At 27.7% G+C, this 17,978-nt stretch overlaps 1 protein-coding gene across 3 annotated transcripts in view; it reads left to right on the forward strand.

The window, feature by feature from the left end:
* Nucleotides 1–995: 995 nt before the first annotated feature.
* ct (homeobox protein, cut) overlaps nucleotides 996–17,978 on the forward strand; it is a 133,880-nt gene continuing 116,897 nt past the window's right edge. For all 3 annotated transcript variants that reach the window (XM_073979224.1, XM_073979225.1, XM_073979226.1), the window contains exon 1: nucleotides 996–2,336. In XM_073979224.1, coding sequence (XP_073835325.1) covers nucleotides 2,217–2,336 — 120 coding nt within the window. In that variant the 5' untranslated portion in view covers nucleotides 996–2,216. The remainder of the gene's footprint in view (nucleotides 2,337–17,978) is intronic.

A 17,978-nucleotide genomic window follows, 5' to 3' on the forward strand; every position in this document is an offset into this window, starting at 1 on the left:
CTCAAAATAACGACGACGAGGACGACAACAACGACGACCACAATCAAATGACTGTTATAGAGAGTATGAGAGTAAGATTTTTTGTTTAATGGATTATAGAGAATATTGATTGTAAGAAAGAGAGAGAGGGAGTTGGGGATTATGATGAGGTGGTTAAGTGGCAGGGAGGGGGTATTTTCAGTTAATTTATTATTGATTTGTTTTAAAATAATTTTTTAATATTTTTTATTTTTTGGGGGGAGGAGTTGTAAAAAAATTATTATTTTTGTTTATTGAAGAGAGTAAACGCTCTCTGGGAATTTTCCATTTTTTCAATCAATTGAGTGGGGATGTATGGCTATTGGTTCGAAATAAAATTAACATGACAATTTTCCTGCTTGTTGTTGCCTCTGCAGAGCAGTCAATATGAGCCACAATATTAACATGACCCTTATGGATTGAGAGTTGTAATAACAACAAACAATAATGATGAGTGAGTGAGAATTGTAACTGAAAATAAAACACCAAAACAAATAGCCGTCAAACAAAACAAATCAAACAGATATTACATTAACAACAACAGCGTGGAAAGGAACATGAGTGAGAACTCTCTCATTATGACCCCCCTCCCCGAATGCTATTCCAACCAACTAACTCTCCTTGCCCCTTAACAATCGACATTCAACACAACAAATTTTTTTTATCACACACACTTTTATCAAGAGCCAGCCATAAACATGTGAACCCCCCTACCTCGTACTCCTGCCACGAGGAGCACACAACGAACAGAACAACCGAACAACAATCAAACAAACAAAACCAATAAACCAAACCTAACAGCCAATACTCAACGTGTGTATGGAGAATAGAGCACAACAAATATTAATTCATTTCCTGAGAAAGATAGAGAGAGAGCGAGAGAAATTTGTTGTTACCGTCGTGCTCTTGTTTAACAGAGAACTGAGGCAGGCAATGAGTTTGAATGGCTGTTCATTGCCTTCTTCGTGCTGTGCTGTGTTGAGTAGTGAGTTCGTGTGTGTGTTTGATTGCTTGCTTACTCCCATCATCGGTGTGTTGTGTGGTGTTGTTTTTGTTCAATGGGGTTGTGTAAGCTGCGTTAATGTTCGATTTGTTTAGTCATCAGTTGAATTCGTGACAGGCAACATCTCATTAGATTAACCGTTGCGCTGTCTATCGTTTTTTTGTAGTAAATAATCAAATCAGATCACACAGAAGAAAAATAAAACCAACAACAACCAAACACACACACAATACCAATACACATGTAATAGAAAATATCAAATAAAACAAATTAATTGAAAATAATATTGGAAATTTGAAAAAAAAAATCTAACTGAAAATAAAATTTGAAAAAAATTCAAAAACCCAAATGGATTAAAACCTGCAACAATACGTTCGCGTATACGGAATACTTTTTTCCCCCAAAACAAGTGGAACAAAAACAACAACAACATCATATAAACAAAACAAGTGTTTACTTTTTTTTGCTAAAATCTTGCCAATTTACAACAAAGCAACAAACAAAACAAGTGTTTCGAAAAATTATCAAAATTAAACATAAATTAACAAAACAGTGCTTTTATGGATAAATTTTGAAAAAAAAAAATCTTAACTAAAGGTGAATTGAAAAGAAAAATGTGTTGAAATATAAAGTGAATGAATATTGAAAGCCCAAGCAACTCAATGGCCAAAATTAAATTCAAATTTAAATTTGTGTTAAAAAATATGGTTTTGTGATTTTTTTCTTAAAAATTAAACAAAATACAAATAAAAAATTTTGAAAATTGCCCATTAACGCACATTGCATACAAAAAAAAAAAGACAAACTGGAATCTATAACAGAAAAAACGTTGCATACAACAACACCACCAACATTAAGCCACCGCCCTAATAGTGGTCTATTAACCACGGCTGCTGGCCCCCAAAACACCTTCATCAACACCACCATCACCTCATCATCATCACCAATACAACCCAACCCCTCATCTTCATCACCATCAACCTCCTCCAGCGCCGCCAGCACTTGCAATATTGATCCAGCAGCAAGTGTTTTTGCACCAAAGAAACCCATAACTCTAACAGCAGCATCATCTTCATTATCACCTGTGGCCGCTAATCATCAAATCCAACAAAACTCAACAACGTCCTCCTCCACCACGTCCACAACAATTATTGATTCAATAGCAGTTGAGGCTTCCTCGAATCAAAGCAACCGAATGCAGCCAACATTGCCACAAACAGCCGGTACAGCCGATATGGATTTGACGGCTGTACAATCAATGGATTGGTTTTTCAAAAAGGAACAAATTTATTTATTGGCACAATTTTGGCAACAGGTAAGTCGATTTTATAAGGCATTTTTGAAATCATTAGACATTTTTTAGAAAGAAAAAAAAATCGATTTTTTTGGAGAATCGAAGAGGTTAGGTTTGGAGTTTGAAAGTGTTTTGTAAAAAAACATGGACAAAAATATGGAAATGTTGTCGCTGAGTTTGTTAATAACTACCTTGGCAGGAAAAATTTTTAAAATTTTGAAAAGTGTTGAGGGCAAAACATGGCAAAATTTAAAAAAAAAATTGAAAAACAAACTTGAGAACCCAAGAGTACGAAAATAAATTGAGAGGCTAAATTTCAATATTTTTAAGATTGTGAAAATATTTGAACTTCGTCCCATAAAATCAATTTAATTGAGGAAACAAAAATCTAAAATATTTCCAAAACAAGATATTTATTTTCTGGAGATTTTCCAATCCTGCTGGGCCTTTTGGAAGGAAATAATGCAATGGTGCCAATAAATAGTAACAATAATCATAATAATGAAATTGTACCAATCAATGTTGATAATAAAAATGATAGAAATTTAGAATATCTGAACAAATGATAGAAATTTAGAATATCTGAAAAAAATTAAAAGTTCAAATTTTAACTGGATTATAACTTTTGGAAACCAAAGCTTTAAGTTTTCAATTTTTTTTTAATACCTATTAATTAGATTTTTGGGTTTAAACTTGAAAAAATCAGAATATTGTGGTAAAAGAGTATTGAGAAAATTCCAAAATATTTCCAAATGAAGATATTTATTTTCTGGAGTTTTTCAATCCTACCAGACCTACCAGAAAGAAATAATGAAACGGTGTTAATACATAGTAACAATAATCATAATAATGAAATTGTACCAATCAATGTTGATAATGATAATGATGATACAAATTTAGAATATCTAAGAAAATTAAAAGTTCAAATTTTAACTGGATTATAACTTCTGGAAACCAAAGCATTATGTTTTCAAAAAAAATAATAATAATAATATTATTTAGATTTTCAATGGTTTTCAACTTGAAAAAATCAGAATATTGTGGCAAAGGAGTATTGGGAAAATTCCAAAATTTTTCCAAATGAAGATATTTATTTTCTGGATTTTTTCAATCCTAACGGACCTACTAGAAGGAAATAATGAAACGGTGTTACTAAATAGTAACAATATTCATAATAATGAAATTGTACCAATCAATGTTGATAATGATAATAATTATTGGGAGCCACAGTAATGCCGTGGTATGCATGCCCACCTTGCACTCAGAAGGTCTGAATTTATTTTTCAGAACGCCGTCCGGACTGTGCGATAAAATGTAGGTCCCATATCATTGAGTCAATATGAATCGGTGTGCACTCATTTGATATGAGAGAAGTCTTCCTTGTCCCTTCTGGGATGTTCATGGAAACAATTGTGTCCAAATATTTTTAAAGTATTGGACTTGAATAGTAACAATAATCATAATAATGAAATTGTACCAATCAATGTTGATAATGATAATAATTATTGGGAGCCACAGTGGTGCCGTGGTAAGCATGCCCACCTTGCACTCTGAATTGCTGGTCTGAATTTATTTTTCATAACGCCGTTCATACTAGGCGATAAAAAGTAGCTCCCATATCATTGAGTCAATATGAATCGGTGTGCACCCATTTGATATGAGAGAAGTCTTCCCTGTCCCTTCGGGGATGTGTATGGGAACATCTGTGTCCAAATATTTTAAAAGTATTGGACTTGAATAGTAACAATAATCATAATAATGAAATTGTACCAATCAATGTTGATAATGATAATAATTATTGGGAGCCACAGTGGTGCCGTGGTAAGCATGCCCGCCTTACACTCTGAAGGTCTGCTGTTCAATCGCTTACCAGAACATCAAATTTTTTTTTACAACGCCATTCGTACTAGGCGATAAAAAGTAGGTCCCATATCATTGAGTCAATATGAATCGGTGTGCGCACTCATTTGATATGAGAGAAGTCTCCCTTTTCTCTTCGGGGATGTGTATGGGAACATCTGTGTCCAAATATTTTAAAAGTATTGGACTTGAATAGAAATTAATTCGATTTCTACATCGAAGTTAAATGGTTTGTTATTAATTTGAGATCTGGTTAAGGTCAAACTGGTCCTTCGATCAAAATTTTACAAACTATTATAAAAAAGAAAGGTTTGAATCAATATCCAAATATTATAAATATCAACTTTTGGTTTTTGAAGAGAATTCCATAAGTCTTCTAAATCAAAGTGGAATTTTTTGTTATTGATTTGAGATCGGGTTAAGGTTAAACTGGTCCTTCGATCAAAAATTTTCAAACTAAGAGAAGGTTATCCTCAATATCCAAATATTATAAATATGTAACAAGTTTTGGTATTGAAGAGAAATCAATTCCTCTTCTACATCGAATTGTTGTTATTAGTTTGAGCGAGGCTGGTCCTTCGATCTATAGACCTTTGAGTGTCAGTTAAATGGTATTCCTTGCATATAGATTCGAGCGGCTACTAAGTAAGGTCACTATTACCGATTAAAGTAAATGTGAGCTACAAAACCATGTGATTCAATATAGAATTCTGTTAGAATACCAAGACAGGTTTATCTTCAACGAGAGTAAATTTCAACATTTATTGCCCGATTCAATAGCTAAGATCACATTATGTTTCCCTCAAAGAGATTGAATTTCAATAATTTCTTGTCTCATCTTTTTTTTAATATTCCCCAAAAATCAATTTCTGTCAATTAGTTTTCAAAATTTTATTTGAACATTTCATTTGAGTAAATTTCAACATTTATTGCCCGATTCAATAGCTAAGATCACATTATGTTTCCCTCAAAGAGCTTGAATTCCAACAAATTCTAGTCTCATCTTTTTAATATTCCCCAGAAAATCAATTTCTGTCAATTAGTGCAACAACTGTTTTCAAAATTTTATTTGAACATTTCTTTTGTTTCTTTTTTTCAATATTAATATTTGTTTTTAATATTTCAATATTTCTTAGAAGCCTTTCATTGCTATCCAAAGTTCTTAAATAACTTCTAAGTAAAATAGTTTTTATTATGTTTTATTTTATTTTTTCTGCTACTTGGCCATCATAAAGAAATATTTTTTTGAGACTAAATTTGTTTGGATAAATGCCAAAATGTCTGGTGGCTGAGAAGAAAAAAAAATAACTTCAAATGAAAGAGTTTCCAATACACAAAGAACAACTCCCTGGTAGGCCAGACTAGGCAAATGAAAACGTTTCAAAACAGAACAAAAAACGCTTTCAAGGAAGTAAATTCTTCATATGATTTAATTTTGCCATTGAATTTCATGCCACTAATCACCTGATCCATGTGTGTGTGTAAAAAATTTAACTATAACAATTAACAAAATCAACTTCAAATCAAATGTTGGTAATTTTTCAATAATTTATTGATTTAAAACCTACCCAAAGTTCACTATTGAAGGAAAAAATCAAAAACAAAACACGCAAATATAATTAATTTTGTGTTCAGTTTGAATTTGTTCGTTTTTTATTGCCAAAGGGTTATTAGAAACATTTGTTCGCTTGTCTTAATTCGATTTTATATCGAATAAATAAAAATAAAACTCAAATGGCATTCAATCATGTCATTAATAATAGATTTTGAACAAATGCAATTTTTGTGTGAAATGCCATAGACGGACAGATGGGGGAAAGAAGTGCAGGGGAGAGCTTTAGTTATTTGATTCTGTTTTTCTGAGATAATTAAAATTTTTTAACATAAGAAACATAAAATTCAAAATAAAAAAACTGCAATCATTTAGCTTAACTTCAAACAGAAATTCAAAGAATAATTAAAAAAAAAATAAATAAATTCCTAGAACTGTTCAGAAATAATTAAATGATTGTGGGTATTGATTTGTGGTTTTGGAGTTTGAGAACAATTTTTTAAATGTTCAATAAAAACTTTGTTCACTTTGTGATAAAAGAATTTTAATATTTTTCAACAAAATAAAAAGAATAAAGTCTAGCTAACAGTTTATCCGAATTTTTTCTTGAAAGTGCTCTAAATTATTTGAAGGAAAAATTTCTGGAATTAAAAATATGAATATTTTATAACTTTAACATACTTTTTTGTATGAAATATAATTGAAATTCCCTCTAGAATAAGTTATTTTGTTGTATTATACCAAAAAATTGCAAAATAAGCAAATTTTGAGAAAATTCGCTTATAAGCAACTTTGTTGCTTATAACCGATTTTCACTGAAAATCATCTCTATTTGCATTCATAAACTCCAAAAACACATTGTGATACTAAAAATCCATTTTTTTCTGTAGTAGAAGCCATAAAAAGTCATATCCCTATTATTGGTGAATTTTTCATTTTGCCGTCGGCAAATTGTTAAAATTATTTTTTATTTATAATTCGGTTATAAAAAATTCGAATTTTTTGTGGGCATATTCTAGAGGCATATAAGCATCTATTAGGCAAAAATCAGCTGTATATAGGTTCAAGGAGCCGAGATATATGCGAATATTTGCCTATGGGATGTGGAAAAAAATTTGAATATTTTGTCGTAAAGACATTAGAATTTTCGAAGATTTTTGATTGAATTGTTATTCAAGTTTATGCATTTACGAGATCCTTATATAGTTCTGAGAAGATGTAATAAAAAATCCGTAACATTTTCTTTGCTGAATTATAAGATATAGCGAATTTTTAAGAGTTACTTTGAATGTTAGATGTAAGAAAGTTTTTAATAGTGTTTCGTAAAGAAATTTCGATTTTTGAAAGTTTTTGTTTAAAAAATAGTTCATGTTTATGCACATACGAGTTCTTTACAGAGTTCTGAAAAGATTCAATTAAAAATCCGTTCTATTTACATTGAGAAACTTGGAGATATAGCCCAGTTTTAGGAGTTAGTTTGTCTCTAAGATGTGAAAATTTTATTTAACATTGTGTCGAGAATAAATTACGACTTTTTAAGATTTTTGTTTATCTTATAATTTAAGTTAAAGCATATACGTGCTCATTACAAAGTTGTTAGAACATTTAATAAAAAATCCTACATATTTGCTTTGGTCAATTTTGGGTTAAGGCCTACTTTTAGGAGTTACTTTGTCTATAAGAAGTGAAAAAGTGTTTTAACATTGTGACTTCAAGAAATTACGACTTTTGAAGGGTCTTTTATTAATTTTTAATTCAAGTTTATACATCTACGAGCTCTTTACAAAGTTGTTAGAACATTTAATAAAAAATCCTACATATTTGCTTTGGTACATTTTGAGTTAAGGCCTACTTTTAGGAGTTACTTTGTCTATAAGAAGTGAAAATTTTTTGGATCATTGTGCCGATGAAAAATTAAGATTACTGAAGGTATTCATTTAAAAAGAATATCATGTCTATGCATTTACCAGCTCGTTACAGTGTTCTGAGAACATGCAATAATAAATTCTTTATATTTGCTTTGGTAAATTTTGAGTTAAAGCCTACTTTTAGGAGTAACTTTTGCTTATTAAGCAGTAGACGCTGCTTTTAGTAGTTTTTGGCTAAATTTCTTTGCTATTTTAATTTTATTGGACTCCTCTGAACTTTCTTAGTTAGTAATACAGTTTGGAGGTATTTTTTTTGGAAATATTCTTCATATTCCCTGTTATTGGTGTCTACTTTTAGGTGTCCCATTTCGTATTATTGCGTGTATCAAACATTTAATGATATTTTCTTTGGAATTTATAATTTATATGGCTTTTCTAACTACCATCAGACCTTTATTGAGTTATTAAGTCTTAGATATCTTAATTTAAAACTATTAACAAAAAAACTCAAACTATTATTGGACTCTAATCTTTGTTTTGAGGCCTTTGCTTTGTGTATAAAACCCAGGAAATTAACAATAATTTGTTAAAATTTGGTAAATAACAATAAAATAAAAGAGAGGAAGCTTAATACCATAAAGTAATATTAATTGTAATACAATTAGAATTACCAAACAATTGGTTTTGGGGAGCTTCAAATGCTGCTAGGCCTCTTTTTTTGGTGTGATATTAAATACTTTGTCTACATCTATATAAACGGCTAATTACCTTTTGATTTGGCTTAGAGAAGGAGAGATGAAGAAAAAAGAACTACAAAGAAAATCGAAGCATTGTAAAAAAATTGTTGTATTTGTTGTTGTTGCATTGTAGTTTTTATTAATGCCCCCTTGACTTGAGTTGAGAGGAAACAAAAAGAATTAGCCGCACTCTCAATATATCAGTCGATATCTTATGAGTTTTTAATTTTAGGTTTTCACATTTGTAGTTTTTTTTTTCAAGACGCAAATACATCAAAAAATTCTTCAGATCCTTGGCAATAGGAAATACCATGCAATGGTCAGCCAGTAAGACAGACAGACGGACGGACAATCATTGCACATTTAAAGGAGCCAACCAGTCGTTAATACACTGATGCTCATCAATCGTTGAGTGTAGATTTCTGTTCGGTTTACGGATTTTGTTACTTGTCAGGAGGCCACATGATGGCCAAATGACGAGTGTACGTACGTACGGTACGGTGAAAAGGACAAATCGCTGCTGCGTGTATAGGATATTGAATAAAATATCATTTTGTACACACCCCTTTTTTGGTCTTTGGGCCAGCATGGATGGATGGATTGGGTCTTGCCGGGTTTTTTTTTATTTTTTGTTAAGTGTGATGACTATGAGTGCGTGCAACTTGCAAATATTTTAAGCAAAAAATGCAGCTGAAGTTTTGGAATGACGAAGATGTCATTAATGAGCAAGGTTTTTGTTTTTGTTTCAAGATCAATATTCCAAAATATCGTTCCAAGCCAACAAATAATTAAAAATATATTAGCAAAATTATCTCTTATTTATAGATCTTTTTGTTGTTGTTGGATTTTTTGAAAACTAGTCCAAGACTGTGTGCCAATTCTTAAGAAAAACCCCCACAATAATCAATTCCATATTCGTTTTTCGTTCAATTTTGCTGACTTAACAATCGATCTTCCACCAAAACCAACCATTTGGTTGGCTTGGCTTCGTTCGGTCTTATTTCATTATTTGGGTCAAGTTTGTTTTGAAAAATTGAAACCATAACACAAGAAGTACACCAGCACTTTGTTTTCGAAAAAAAATAATACGGAACTAGATTTGTAAGATGTTTTTTTCTGAATGAAAAAAAATTAAAAACTCCAACTGAAATGCTTATTAAACAAATTCAACATTTGTTGGTAATTGGAATCAAAGACAAGATTTTTTTGTTTAATAAAAAATAACGTCACAAGTAATGGGATATTTTCTTTAAACAGTTGGAAAATGAAATGGAAATTAGAGAAATCAACATTTGAGGCTAGAAACGAAACAAAATTTCGCCATATTTGTCGGGCAAAGGGAAGAAAGTGAGTAAAATGGGAAATTGTAAGGGGATTGTTAAACAAATAAGTTAATTGATAACTTCGAAAGCTAAACAAAATCAACAAATTCTCAGAAAAAATTGAGTTGATTTTAGGTTTTCATTGAAAAGTAGAAAATATTCCATTTAAAAACTTTAAATCGTGAAAAAAATCATTTATTTCCTAAAAACTGGGTTTGTCCTAAGATGTTCTTTGAAAAAGAATAGAAAATTTGTATTCAGCCTGGCTGAATATAATTTTCCTATAGAAAATTGGTATTCAGCCTGGCTGAATATAATTTTCCTATAGAAAATTTCTATTCAGCCAGGCTGAATATAATTTTCCTATAGAAAATTTCTATTCAGCCAGGCTGAATATAATTTTCCTATAGAAAATTTCTATTCAGCCAGGCTGAATATAATTTTCCTATAGAAAATTTCTATTCAGCCAGGCTGAATATAATTTTCCTATAGAAAATTTGTATTCAGCCAGGCTGAATATAATTTTCCTATAGAAAATTTGTATTCAGCCTGGCTGAATATAATTTTCCTATAGAAAATTTGTTGTATTCAGCCTGGCTGAATATAATTTTCCTATAGAAAATTTGTTGTATTCAGCCTGGCTGAATATAATTTTCCTATAGAAAATTTGTTGTATTCAGCCTGGCTGAATATAATTTTCCTATAGAAAATTTGTTGTATTCAGCCTGGCTGAATATAATTTTCCTATAGAAAATTTGTTGTATTCAGCCTGGCTGAATATAATTTTCCTATAGAAAATTTGTATTCAGCCTGGCTGAATATAATTTTCCTATAGAAAATTTGTATTCAGCCTGGCTGAATATAATTTTCCTATAGAAAATTTGTTGTATTCAGCATGGCTGAATATAATTTTCCTATAGAAAATTTGTTGTATTCAGCCTGGCTGAATATAATTTTCCGTATAGAAAATTTGTATTCAGCCTGGCTGAATATAATTTTCCTATAGAAAATTTGTTGTATTCAGCCTGGCTGAATATAATTTTCCTATAGAAAATTTGTATTCAGCCTGGCTGAATATAATTTTCCTATAGAAAATTTGTATTCAGCCTGGCTGAATATAATTTTCCTATAGAAAATTTGTTGTATTCAGCCTGGCTGAATATAATTTTCCTATAGAAAATTTGTTGTATTCAGCCTGGCTGAATATAATTTTCCTATAGAAAATTTGTTGTATTCAGCCTGGCTGAATATAATTTTCCTATAGAAAATTTGTTGTATTCAGCCTGGCTGAATATAATTTTCCTATAGAAAATTTGTTGTATTCAGCCTGGCTGAATATAATTTTCCTATAGAAAATTTGTTGTATTCAGCCAGGCTGAATATAATTTTCCAATGGAAAATTTGTATTCAGCCTGGCTGAATATAATTTTCCCATTGAAAATTTGTATTCAGCCTGGCTGAATATAATTTTCCTCTAGAAAATTTATATTCAGCCTGGCTGAATATAATTTTCCTCTAGAAAATTTATATTCAGCCTGGCTGAATATAATTTTCCTCTAGAAAATTTATATTCAGCCTGGCTGAATATAATTTTCCTCTAGAAAATTTATATTCAGCCTGGCTGAATATAATTTTCCTCTAGAAAATTTATATTCAGCCTGGCTGAATATAATTTTCCTCTAGAAAATTTATATTCAGCCTGGCTGAATATAATTTTCCTCTAGAAAATTTATATTCAGCCTGGCTGAATATAATTTTCCTCTAGAAAATTTGTATTCAGCCTGGCTGAATATAATTTTCCTCTAGAAAATTTGTATTCAGCCTGGCTGAATATAATTTTCCTCTAGAAAATTTGTATTCAGCCTGGCTGAATATAATTTTCCTCTAGAAAATTTGTATTCAGCCTGGCTGAATATAATTTTCCTCTAGAAAATTTGTATTCAGCCTGGCTGAATATAATTTTCCTATAGAAAATTTGTATTCAGCCTGGCTGAATATAATTTTCCTATAGAAAATTTGTATTCAGCCTGGCTGAATATAATTTTCCTATAGAAAATTTGTATTCAGCCTGGCTGAATATAATTTTCCTATAGAAAATTTGTATTCAGCCTGGCTGAATATAATTTTCCTATAGAAAATTTGTTTGAGGCACACTTTTAGAAACAAATCTTGGGACTATTGCCTACATTTAGGCTTTAGTTTTTATTGTTAATGTTTTTCTCCCAAAAAAAAAATCCTCAAATTTCTTTGAATTTGCATTTAATTTGCACTCAATTTTTATTTAATTTTCTTTTGAATTTGTATATTTGCTCCAAATTTGCTTGATGCGGATGATTCACCCTCTGCCATTCGGAATATTTGTTTTCCATGATAATGCTGGCAGCTCTTGTTGTTGTTGTTGCTGCTGTTACTGCATTTTGCTGTTATAATTGTTAATGTGTTATTTCGATTTTGTTGTCTTTTATTTTGTATTTTTTTTTGGAGAAAGAAGCGTGAGAAGTTATGGCTGGGGAATGGGGGAATACTCTGCCTGTTCGTTTTTGTTTTGTTTTTTTTTTTTTTTGGTGATATTATGTATTTTATTTAACAGTTTTCTTGTTAACATGCCAAAAACATTTCGAACACAATTAATATTCCAAAACAGTGTAAAAAATTATTTGTTGTTGTTGTTGGTTTTGTTATATTTGCTTGGTAAATAGTAGCTACACTGGCAAACTAGCTAGTTAGCTAGCTATGTGGCTGTCCGGCCGGCCAAGTAGCTGGAGCTCTAATTTGTCTGGCATTTGGTCGGTCTTTTCAAACCACCATACGTGAGTAAGTGTGACTGGCGGGCCAACAACACACTTCAACAGCTAAGTAGTCGTCTCACACCCGTTTTGCCGGCTGCATTTTGTAGCGTTTTATTTTGTTTTATAGATAACATTTAGCCGCATGGAATTTATTATATATTTTTTTTGTTAAAAAAAAAATAACAAAAAACTAATTTGTGTGTAATTTATGGTGATTAGTTTTTTTTTGCCGCAAATCAATATTGAAAATAAATTTAATAGAAATCGAACGCCTCCAGTAAGTTCGTTTTGGCGGATATCAAGTTGTTGTTGTTTTTTTTTTGTTAATTATATTAAATTAATATGTCAATAGGGAAATTAAAACCCAACTTCCCCCAACCTTTGGTGTCTGTTGTATAAAAAAATATTAAATTGAAATTTCATTTAATTTGCTGCCATGACGATTGTGGGGGAGTACAAATTTTCAGCTCTGGTTCATCAATTTATTTCAGATGCTGCTGCTGATGATGATGTTGCTGTTGTTGTTGATTTTTGTTTAATAAAAGTTCATGATCTTTTGATCAACAATTTTTGAATGGTTTTTTGGTTAGTTCCCTTACCCCTTCCTTCTGCTCCGTAAAAAAATATAAAAATGTTGGGAATTTGGGACAAAATATTCACCTCCCCCATCCAAAGGCTTTGTATTTTTATGGCAATTTTTATGGATTTCTTTTGGTGCTGTTTGATATTTTGTCGATCGTTCTGGGATTGTCATCTGTCGTTTGCATTAAAAACAATAACCCAGACAAGTGTGTGATGGCATGATTGCTGTTCTGTCCGGTGTGGGGTGGTGGGGAGTGTGAAAAATGCCATCAATAAATTTTTATATTTATTGATCATATTAAAAAAAAAAGCTATAGGCCTTCTTAATAACATTTGTTGTAGTCACAATCATCATCATCATCAGCAAATCCACCCTCATTTCATTCTCTTTGCTCAGTTGCTGTTGTTTTTTTATAATTTCTCTGGAATTTATTCCACTTTATAATCGAATGCCTCTTTCCAAATGATTAATAAGCATTGACATTATATTTATGATTTTTAATATAGACTATGACTAACTAACATTAACAAATATAAACATGGAATATACTCAAACACAAACAAACATGCGTTCAAATCAACCACAAAAAATTATATTGGAAATTTTGAATTTCTGTTTTATCCATTTGAAATCAGACATCATCAGAAAACCAATAAATTAGTAGGCGACATGAAAGCCAAGCAAGAAGTTAAAAAGAAATATACTCCATAGTCATAAATTTTCTAACCTAAAAGCATAAAACAAAAACACGGGCGCACCAACCAACCAACCACTCGCTCACTCAAAAAACATTAGCAATATATTGCCAATTATTGAATTTTGACAAAAAATGCTATAAAAACCACAAAATAACACAAAGAATATGTCACAAGAAGATGGGGCAAAGAAAACCTATTTGATTTATGGTTATTTAATAATGGAAAAAGGCCAAAAGAAAAAAAGATTTTTTTTGTGAAAATATATTTAAAAAAAAATCAATAAAAAAGGATAATAAAAAAAATAACTAAAGGTAGGCCATATTTTTTAATATACATATATTAGAAGAAAAACAAGTAAAAAATATATGATATTAAATTTTTTCCCAACTTAAAAATCCATCTAAATTTAAATATTAAATTAATTTTTATTTAATTGTATTGTTATATTTAATGTAATATATTTGAAAAAAAAAAATAATATAATTTTCCACTTTAAAAAATCCAAATCCAAATTTAATCAATCAATTTATACATATATAAAAAATAAATATTTATTTATTTATTCTTTATTTCTATACAAATTTTTAAATAACATTTATATTTATATTTTTATCTAATTTTTTACCAAAATTTGCGAAATTGAAAAAGAATAATACAATTTTCCACTTTAAAAAATCCAAAAATTTAAATCCAAATTAAATCAATAAATTTATATATAAAAAAATAAATATTTATTTATTTTTTATTTATTTATAATTTTTTTAGTTTTATATATATATTTTTAAATAACATTTATATTTATATTTTTTTTTCATTTTTTACCAAAATTAGCGGAATTGAGCAAATTCCCACACAAATCACTTATAAAAATATTTATCGCATTTAAAATGTTCAATGTAATTTTTTTTTTTTTAATAAATTTTTTAATGTTGATTTATATTTTTTTAGTGCAATTGTGCAAATTTCCACAAAAATCACTTATAAAAATATTTTTTTTTTAAATATTTTGATTGATTTGATATTAATAAATACATAAATAAATAAATTTTTTATATAAATTTTTAAATAACATTTATTTATATTCATATTTTTATTTATTTTTTTTTACCAAAATTTGCGAATTTCCACAAAAGTCACTTAAAAAATATTTTCGTAAATATTTTTATTGATTTAATATTTTTTGAACGATTTTTATTGCATTGGAAATTGTCAAAATACATTTTTATTTTTTTAATAAAATTTTAGGTGTTAATTTTTTTTTTAATTTATATTTTTATTAGCGAAATTGCGCAATTTCCACATAAATCACTTACAAAAATATTTTTTAAAATATTTTTATTAAATTAATATTAATAAATAAATAAATAAATATTTTGTATATATAAATTTTTAAATAACATTTATATTTATTTTTTATTTAATCATATTATATTTATATTTTTATAAAATTAGCGAAATTTAGCGAATTTCCACAAAGATCTCTTATAAAAATATTTTTTGAAATATTGTTTTTTTATTTTTTTATTTAATATTTTTAAACTATTTTCATTGCATTTAAAATATTATAATTTTATTTTATATTTTTTAATTTATATTTTTATTTCGAAATTGAACAAATTTCCACAAAAATCACTTACAAAAATATTGTTGGGAATATTTTTATTGATTTTATATAAATAAATAAATAAATAAATAAATAAATAAATAAATAAATAAATAAATAAATAAATAAATAAATAAATAAATAAATAAATAAATAAATAAATAAATAAATAAATAAATAAATAAATAAATAAATAAATAAATAAATAAATAAATAAATAAAAAAATAAATAAATAAATAAAAATTTACGTTTAATATTTTAAGTGCAATAAAAATATTTCGGAAAATATTAAATCAATAAAAATATTTCTCTAATTTTTATAAACAAAAATTAAAATAAAAATATTAATAAAAAATATAAATAAACATTTAAAAAATTATAAAAAAATAAAAATTTACATTAAATAATAATAAAAAATTTTTTTTATTTATTTATTTATTTATTTATTTATTTATTTATTTATTTATTTATTTATTTATTTATTTATTTATTTATTTATTTATTTATTTATTTATTTATTTATTTATTTATTTATTTATTTATTTATTTATTTATTTATTTATTTATTTATTTATTTATTTATTTATTTATTTATTTATTTATTTATTTATTTATTTATTTATTTATTTATTTATTTATTTATTTATTTATTTATTTATTTATTTATTTATTTATTTATTTATTTATTTATTTATTTATTTATTTATTTATTTATTTATTTATTTATTTATTTATTTATTTATTTATTTATTTATTTATTTATTTATTTATTTATTTATTTATTTATTTATTTATTTATTTATTTATTTATTTATTTATTTATTTATTTATTTATTTATTTATTTGTTTATTTATTTATTTATTTATTTATTTATTTATTTATTTATTTATTTATTTATTTATTTATTTATTAAATAAATTATTCATTTCATTTATTTTTTTAATTTAAAATTTTTGTTTTAATTTTGTTTTAATTTAAAAAAAAAAATCAGAATTTAAATAAATTATTCCCCTAAAATTAGGCAACATATATTAAATTTCGAACATTTGTGTATCAAATTTCAGTACTAAATCAAACAAAATAGATTTTAGGGCAATATAATCCACAAGGGATCTGTTTAGGGTGAAATTCGCTTATAAGCAACAAAGGTTCTTATAAGTGATTTTTGTGAAAATTTCCTAATTTTGCCTAATTTAGGTAAAAATAAACTAAAATCCTTCAAATTAAATGTTTTTATTGAAAAAACCCCTAAAATATATTAATTATTCAAAAATTCAAACAAATACCAGCCTAAAATTAGGCTACATATAATAAAAATTAAAAATATCTTTATTAAATTTCAACATTAAATCAAACAAAATGTGTTTTAAGGCAATATACATTATAAGGAAGCTGTTTAGAGTGAAATTCGCTTATAAGCAACAAAGGTTCTTATAAACGATTTGTTGGGAATTTTGCTCAATTTCGCTATTTTTGGTCTTAAAAAATAAAAATTTGTACAATTTTAACGAAAAAATTAAAATATTGTATTTTTCCCCTTATATAAAAAAAATATGATTTTATCTCATCTCCAGCAGAGTTGCCCCGTGAAGCCTGCAAAGTTAAATAAAGTCAGTGGGAAAAAAAATAAGAAAAAAGCACGTGTGTGCCACACCAAAAACCCAACACAAAACCCTATTTTAACACCCTAATTTTGAAAGTTAAATGACAGCTACACCATAGATAGAATTGAAAGCCCTTTTGGTGTCAAACAAAATGAAGTTCTTCTGTGTGACAATTTTTTGTGGTTTTTATTATTTTTTTACATTTTTTTCTCTTCAATTCAAATAGTTTTTTTTTGCATTTTTTTTCTTGTCGATCGTATTCAACCACACAACCGAGCATTCATAATTTTTGTAACGTCTGGTGATTTGCAATGAGCCGCAAATATCATTTTTGCTTTTGATGCATAAAAAACAAACAAAAAAAAAAAAATGAAATTCAAATGTGTATGCCGAGATCACCACTTACACAAAGTTTTTCCCTTTTTGTTCAAAACCAAAAAACCAACATTCAATAAAATAATGACAATTTTCCCCCTTTTTTTGTGAAGAGAGAAAGAAATCAGACGTTTGCTTGCTGTCTGCTCTAAAAATATCCCACAACCAAAAATGTACAACATCCAATGATTTTTAATACCCATAAATGATTTTGAAATGTATGGAACGAACGAACGAACGATCTACGGTAAAGCAGATGTCATTTAATTTCAAAACAAAAAATGAATAAAAAAATTGGAAAAAATGCCATCTAGTTTTTGATTTTTTTGCTTCTTTTTGTTGGAAATAGTAATGAAATTTCAAACTCATTTGCATATGGATGATAATTTATTTGATTTGTTTTATTAGGACACGAACAAAAAAGGGATAACCGTTCGTTCGTTTGTCTTCTGTATTGTTTTTAATCTCATAATAATGACAATTTGCAACCCCTTTCCATCAAAGAATCTTCCCCTAAATTATCAATTTTGTTTTCAAAAGCAATGAATGGTGGTTATATGGTCAGTTTTGAAAACTGGATTTCAAACATAAAATTTTTTGATATATTGATTTAAAACAATACGACATTTGCCAATGGATTTCGATGGTCTCTCGCTTACTCTGCAGGATC

Source organism: Musca autumnalis, unplaced genomic scaffold, assembly GCF_047663935.1.
Source record: "Musca autumnalis isolate F117 unplaced genomic scaffold, ASM4766393v1 scaffold_3, whole genome shotgun sequence".
Classification (NCBI taxonomy): domain Eukaryota; kingdom Metazoa; phylum Arthropoda; class Insecta; order Diptera; family Muscidae; genus Musca; species Musca autumnalis.